The sequence below is a fragment of the Sinocyclocheilus anshuiensis genome, unplaced genomic scaffold (genome assembly GCF_001515605.1).
Source record: "Sinocyclocheilus anshuiensis isolate Anshui unplaced genomic scaffold, SAMN03320099.WGS_v1.1 scaffold870, whole genome shotgun sequence".
In the NCBI taxonomy this organism is placed as follows: domain Eukaryota; kingdom Metazoa; phylum Chordata; class Actinopteri; order Cypriniformes; family Cyprinidae; genus Sinocyclocheilus; species Sinocyclocheilus anshuiensis.
Genome location: NW_015540842.1, coordinates 2,537,790 through 2,544,695, shown reverse-complemented (window position 1 = coordinate 2,544,695; position 6,906 = coordinate 2,537,790). Strand labels below are relative to the sequence as shown.

The following is a 6,906-nucleotide window of genomic DNA, read 5'->3' as shown; positions in this document are numbered from 1 at the left end:
CGGTATTTTGGATTACTTGTAGAGGTTTGATAGAAGTGGATGGAAGACATGTCAAGAGAGCATTGCAATAGTCCATGTACATATACATATACAGGTGCATCTCAAAAAATTTGAACATTGTGATAAAGTTATTTCAAAAAGTGAAACTTTCATATATTTTAGATTCATTACATGTAAAGTAAAACATTTCAAAAGTTTTTTTTGTTTTGATTTTGATGATTAGAGCTTACAGCTCATGAACGTCACAAATCCAGTATCTCAAAATATTAGAATATTTAGGCTACATTTGAGTTTCATTAAATGACCATCCCTACAGTATAAATTCCGAGTATCTCTTGTTCTTTGAAACCACAATAATGGGGAAGACTGCTGACTTGGCAATGGTCCAGAAGACAATCATTGACACCCTCCACAAAGAGGGTAAGTCACAGAAGGTCATTACTTCACAGAGTGCTGTATCAAAGCTTATTAAATGCAAAGTTGACTGAAGGTGTTGTAGGTGAGAGATGCTGATTTCCTTTTCCAGCAGGACTTTAGCACCTGCCCACAGTGCCAAGACCACTTCCAAGTGGTTTGCTGACCCTGATATTACTGTTCTTGATTGGCCAGCCAACATGCCTGACCTGAAACCCATATGGAATCTATGGGGTATTTTCAAGAGAAAGATGAGAAACAGTCGATCCGAGCTGAAGGATCAATAGTGCCTCTGCAGTGCCACAGGCTGATCGCTTCCATGCCACACCTCACTGATGCTGGAGTTTGTGCTAAAGGAGCCCCGACCAAGTACTGACCTTTTGTTGATTGATCTTAGGAAATATTCTAATATTTTGAGATACTGGATTTTTGACTTTCATGAGCTATACGCTCTAATCATCAAAAATAAAACAAACTTTTTTTTTTTAAATGTTTTACTTTACATATAATGAATCTAGAATGATTATTTCACGATATAAATTTTTTTTTAGAATTACCTGTATTTATATATATATATATATATATAGGTGTGCACATAAGTGTTCCGCATGCGCGACCAAAATAAAAAATGTGCTGTATAAATACATTCTGACTGCGCATTTGCGCATGGTTGACAGCTGTTAATTGTTAACTGTGACATTTCATTCACTGATGCTCTTCAATCGGTGTGCTAAACCCGGAAGCGCATATAATTACTTGCTGGCAACCCGCCAAAAGAAAAGCCTGCTGATTTTAATGTTGAAAATTATGAAAATTCATATATAAAAAATAAGTAAATATTAGCATTTTATTTTTAAGTTTACTATAAAATAATTGTATTTGTATTTAAAAATAGAATTATCACACTTTATAATTTTATTTTGAAAAACTAACTAAATAAAGTGCAATAATATTATCACTATTATTAATTAATTTTTTATAGTTATATTTAATGGGTCACACTATGTGCAGTGTGAGGACCAAACCAAATCTCTAGGTTCTCTTATGAGAAATAAATATATATATAACAAACTAATGAAATAAATAATAATAATCAAAATAATAATAATATTAATTCATAATTATTATTGAAAACTTTTTTTTTTTACTTTTGATTTTGGGGTTAAATATAACTGGACATTTCTTTGTATAAAACATCCTTAAAATGTTGAGCTTTTAATGAATTAAAACTAATGAAGCTGTAGCTATAGCATCAATTCAAATTAAACTTTTATTCAGTAAGGATTTTATTCAAGTCAGTATATTACAATGATTTCTGAAGGTTCATGTTATACTGAAGACTGTAGCGATGGCCGCTGAAAATTTAGCTTTGCATCACTGGAATAAAACATTATTACTGTTTTGACATAAATACAGCCTTGCTAATAACAGACTTCTTTTCAAAAAAATCTTACTGACCCCAAACGTTTAAACTGTAGTGTGCAAGTAAATAACGATAAAATCTTGTTTAAATTAATTAACTAATTACCCCTTTGTTTCATGTCCAGCCCGCTTGGAAAGATTTGCTAGGCAACTTGAAGGCAAGTGAATAGCAGTGTGTTCTCCCTCAGCGGCCTGTGCCCTTAGCTCATAGTGCCATAGTCCAGGTGTTTGCTTCGATGCCTCAGTTGTTCACTCACTGCTGTTATTAGTGTAGATTAGTCTGGGGTCTGTGTAAAGGCTGTAGTGTCACTGGTACAGCTTTACTTTTTTTTGTGCAATAGTCCTGATAGAACAGACCTTTTAGAAAGTGCCTATCAAAGTTTCAGAACATATCGTCAATGCATCATCTTACATGTGTATTGTTGTTGTCTCCAGGGTTTGGGAGCATGCTAACATCACCACCCAAAAGTGTCACAAAAAGCATCATCAGGACGATGGAGATGAACGGCAGCCTGGACAGTTACCCCATCAAAATATCAGAAATTCCAAAGGCTAAATCAATAGACACGGAAGACGGAGAAGATGATAATGAGGAGGAAGAGGAGGAGAAAGATGAAGAAGAGGAGGTTAAAGAGGTGAAAAAAGGTAAACCTCGTAATTATTATTGCTCATACTTAAAGGTGCAGTCACATTAAAAATTGTGTAGAGAATTTCTGCCGAAGAAGCGAAAGATTTCCCCAAGCAGATTTTGCAACCGGTTCAAGGTGCCATGCTGACCAACAGAAAGCTGCTTTGTTTGAAAGTGACTTTGGTGTGACCTGTACTTTACACATTGTTACACTGTTGACAGTAGACAATGGACCTTTTTTGCCTGCAAAATTTTCAAAATATCTAGAGACTAATTCTAGATGCTCGTTTGGCATTGGCCAGTACACATACAAACCACCCAGAACACCTTATCAAACATACAGTATCGTGAACAGTTTTGCATTGGTAAGCGCCACTCATATTTCCTTCATAATGCATGTATTAATAATACATTTGCTTCATTGCAAACGATGGTGTTTTTTTAGCCTCACAACTGAAGAAAATGGCTTCTGCAGGAAGACCTAAAGGACAGGTATCTAATGGGAGTATCGGCCAACATAAAGTCCTTGACAATGGAACGCACGGGTCTAAGTCTGATCTGAACAGGCAGGAGTCAGAAGAAGACTCTAAAAGCTTTAACCATGATAGAGACGTCATAGAGCTGAATGGACACATCAAAGGTGAGGAGAAGGACATTGGGGGTAATCATTTACTTGACTCGTTATTTTAAAAGTAAGCTCTAGGACATACTTGCAGTAGTTATCTGAACCGATCTGAATCACTCTTTATATGTGAAACAGAAGACGTGTCCAGTTCTCACCATGTGGCCAGTGATTCGGACAGCGAGGTGTACTGTGACTCCATCGACCAGTTTGGTGCAGAAGAGGTAAGTAGATTTCAGTTACGCTTAATGATGTCTGATCCAAAAATTACTTGACGCTGGGAGTGTAGGATTCAGTGTTAAAGGGATAGTTCACCTAAAAAATACTATGGAAGTCAATTGGGACCGGAAACTGTTTGGTTAGCCACATTCTTCAAAATATCTTCTTTTGTTGTTCAGCAGAAGAAAGAAATTCATACAACATGAGGACGAGTACATTTCATTTTTGGGAGAACTATCCCTTGAAGGTGTGGTCACATGAGTGAAATTTCAGCAAAATGTTGTGATCAAAAAGGTCTGTTGTCAATAGTGTATAGGTGAATGAATCACAGATCACACAGAAGTCAATTTCAAACCAAACAGATTTGTATTGGTCAGCACAGAGATTTCACCTTGAACCCGTTGCGAAATCTGCATGGGTAAAGCTTCCGTCCTCACGCGAATTCACATGGATTCCTATTGAAATGACAATCGCTAAACAACGTCAATGTGACTGCATCTTTAGTCTGTTATCACCTCTGCAGTGGTTTTCCAAAATCTCCCAAAATGTCAGCAATGCATGTGCTTTTGTTCCTGGTCTCCAGGGATCTGAGCTACATGTCAGCCACTCACTGGACGTGGCCGAGGAGAGCCACAGCACACTATCCTCCACAGGAGAGATCAGATCACAAGAGGAACTGCTGGGACAGGAGGAAGGCATGCAGCACGGCGGAGAAGACGGACCGAGCAGCAGAAGCGGTTCTCAGAGGCAGGGACTTCCTGCGAATAGAAGTGACAGTTCTGTGGTCAGGAGGGGAAGAGGTACAAACCTAGCAACCAAAACAACAGCAAAATCATATATAAGATCTGTTTCAAAACCTTGCTAGCTTGCTACTATTATTTCTGTTCTGTTCTTATATTTTGGTTTTTATGTATACCCTAGGATATGCAAATATGTACTGTATGCATGCAGCCTGATTTTCTTCTCGCACAGCATCATTTTTTTTTGTGCTAATTTATTGTCCGCAAGATGGCAACACTTCCAGCCAGTGGTTTCATAGCTGAAAAAGCAACTGATGAGATGAAATAACTACAAACTACTGGAGACTATGTGTGATATTTATTGACCAGAAAAAAAAATTATATTGATATTTTCTGGGATTTTGTCATTATTGGTAATTAGATAATATTTTGCTGAGTGAATTTTTATGCTGGTACCTTAGCTGATTTATGTCGTGGACAGATTACGTTTTTAAAGCTTTTCAAAGCTTTAAGACTTGTTCAGGGGCATTTTTGCCCCCATATATTGAATTTTGAATGCATTCTACTAGGCTGTCAAAGACTATCAGTTCGACTGTACACATACTAAGTGTTCTCATCAAATCTGAAGTATACTTTGGTCTTGCCTGCTATGGAGTCTCATAAGTGACCAAATTAAAAAATAAAAATACATAAACAACAACTCTGTGCAGCCACAGATATCACTCCTCCTGTGAAGCACACAAGATTTGATTGTTGATTCCAGTAGAACTTGATCTTAAAACGGATAGTTCACCCAAACATAAAAATTCTGTCAACTCACCCTCATGTCGTTTCAAACCCGCAAGACCTTCGTTCATCTTTGGAACACAAATTAAGATATTTCTGATGAAATCAGAGAGCTTTCTGACTGGCATAGACAGCAAAGCAACTGACACGTTCAAGGCCCAGAAACGTAGAAGGACATCGTTAAAATAGTCCATGTGACACCAGTGGTTCAACCATAATGTTATAAAGCTACGAGAATACTTTTTGTGCACAAAAAAAAAACTAAAATAACAACTTTATTCAACAATTTCTTCTTTTCTGTGTCATTCTTCAACGTGCATTCACGAGAGTACCTTCACATATGTGTGTGCATTCCTCTGCTTGTAAACAAGGCGCAGCACATCCGGGTTCTATGTCACAACACCGGCTCTTGCGTCAGCAGCACCACACACATGCGTCATATTTATTTCCTCTCTATTCTGGGCCTTCACCGTGGTTGTTGTCTATGCAGGGTCAGAAAACTCTCTGATTTAATCAAAAATATCTTCATTTGTGTTCCGAAGATAAACGAAGGTCTTACGGGTTTGAAACAACACGAGGATGAGTAATTAATGACAGAATTTTCATTTTTGGGTGAACTATCCCTTTAACATGTTGCCAAGTTAACAGTACTCTAGCAAGCATAACAATACATGGTGCACATACAAATATTGGGTAAAATATATTAAAAAGTAAACTTTTCTTCATAAAATATGAGCATTGCATTGTGAGCGCACGTTACCTTAAAATGCTCTCTTGGTTTTGGAACAGAGCTGGAATCCTCAAGTAAATGTGTTTTTGGAAACTTTGTTTCTTTAATCTGTTAATGATCTACAGGATGTTTTGCACATACTGCAGCTGCTTCTCCTGTGTATCAGGGTCCAGGTCACCTGCCTTTGGCTCAGGGTCAGCGGGACCGCAGCAGGGCAGTGGGGGAGATGGGGAACGCTCGGGGACGGATGGATCGGCAACACAGAATCTAAATGAACAGATAATCTGTGCTCTGGCCAGACTGCAGGACGACATGCAGAGCGTGTTAGAGAGACTACAGACGCTGGAAGCTCTCACAGCCTCGCAGGTTACAAACCGTCACTTTTCACTCAGTACAACATAGATAACACTGATTAAGTATGAAAGATTACATTTTTGATTTGTCATGTGCAACTTCTCAGGCCCGATCCTTAGCGCTGTCATCAGACTACCTGTCACCACCTGCAAATAAAACGAAGAAGGTAAAGTCATTTTAATAAACTGATTGAGGGGATTCAAGACTTAAAGTTCACCCAAAAATGAACAATCTGTCATCATTCACTCACCCTCAAGTTGCTCCAAACCTGAATGAGTTTCTTTCTTCTGTTGAACACAAAAAAATATATTTTGAAGAATGTTGGTAACAAAACAGTTTCTGGTCCCCATTGACTTCCACACAATTTTTTCCCCTACTATGGAAGTCGATGGTTACCAGGAACTGTTTGGTTACCCACATTATTCAAAATACCTTCTTTTATGTTCAACAGAAGAAAGAAACTCTTAAAAAGAGAGCATTCCTGTAGCTCAAACAGCTAGCAATGCTGAGGTTATGGGTTCGATTCCCAGTGAATGCATGAACTGATAAAATGTAAACCTGGCTTGAATTTTTTCCCCTACTATGGAAGTCGATGGTTACCAGGAACTGTTTGGTTAACAAAAAATGTGTCCCAAATTATTTTTTATGAATTTTATCTAATTATGCCATTGCCATAGAATGGGTGCTGATATAATATTTTCATTATCATTTATTCTTATTATTTATACTTCCCAGAAGCCATCCTGGTGGCCTTTTGATGTGTCTCCTGGAACTGTGGCCTTTGCTGTCATCTGGCCGTTTGTGGTGCAGTGGCTCATCCGTCTGTATGTGCAGCGCAGGAGAAGGTAAGCGCTGTCCCATTTTAGCAGTATGTACACTACTGCTTAAAGGGGTCATATGATGTTGCTAAAAAGAACTATTTTGTGTATTTGGTGTAATGAAATGTGTTTATGCGGTTTAAGGTTCAAAAAACATTATTTTCCACATACTG

The 6,906-nt window shown here is 37.9% G+C and overlaps 1 protein-coding gene across 3 annotated transcripts in view; it reads left to right on the top strand.

Annotated features, from left to right (window-relative positions):
- Window positions 1-1,851: 1,851 nt before the first annotated feature.
- The window catches only part of LOC107687525 (acyl-CoA-binding domain-containing protein 5A-like), an 8,072-nt gene continuing 3,017 nt past the window's right edge, over window positions 1,852-6,906 (top strand). Inside the window, exons 1-8 of one of the 3 annotated variants that reach the window (XM_016484892.1) lie at window positions 1,852-1,994; window positions 2,272-2,481; window positions 2,910-3,125; window positions 3,228-3,310; window positions 3,889-4,105; window positions 5,728-5,927; window positions 6,022-6,081; window positions 6,651-6,760. In XM_016484892.1, the coding sequence (XP_016340378.1) occupies window positions 2,283-2,481; window positions 2,910-3,125; window positions 3,228-3,310; window positions 3,889-4,105; window positions 5,728-5,927; window positions 6,022-6,081; window positions 6,651-6,760 (1,085 nt within the window). In that variant the 5' untranslated portion in view covers window positions 1,852-1,994; window positions 2,272-2,282. Of the gene's footprint in view, window positions 1,995-2,271; window positions 2,482-2,909; window positions 3,126-3,224; window positions 3,311-3,888; window positions 4,106-5,727; window positions 5,928-6,021; window positions 6,082-6,650; window positions 6,761-6,906 lie in introns of all 3 variants that reach the window. The other 2 variants (XM_016484893.1, XM_016484891.1) reach the window with 2 other exon arrangements.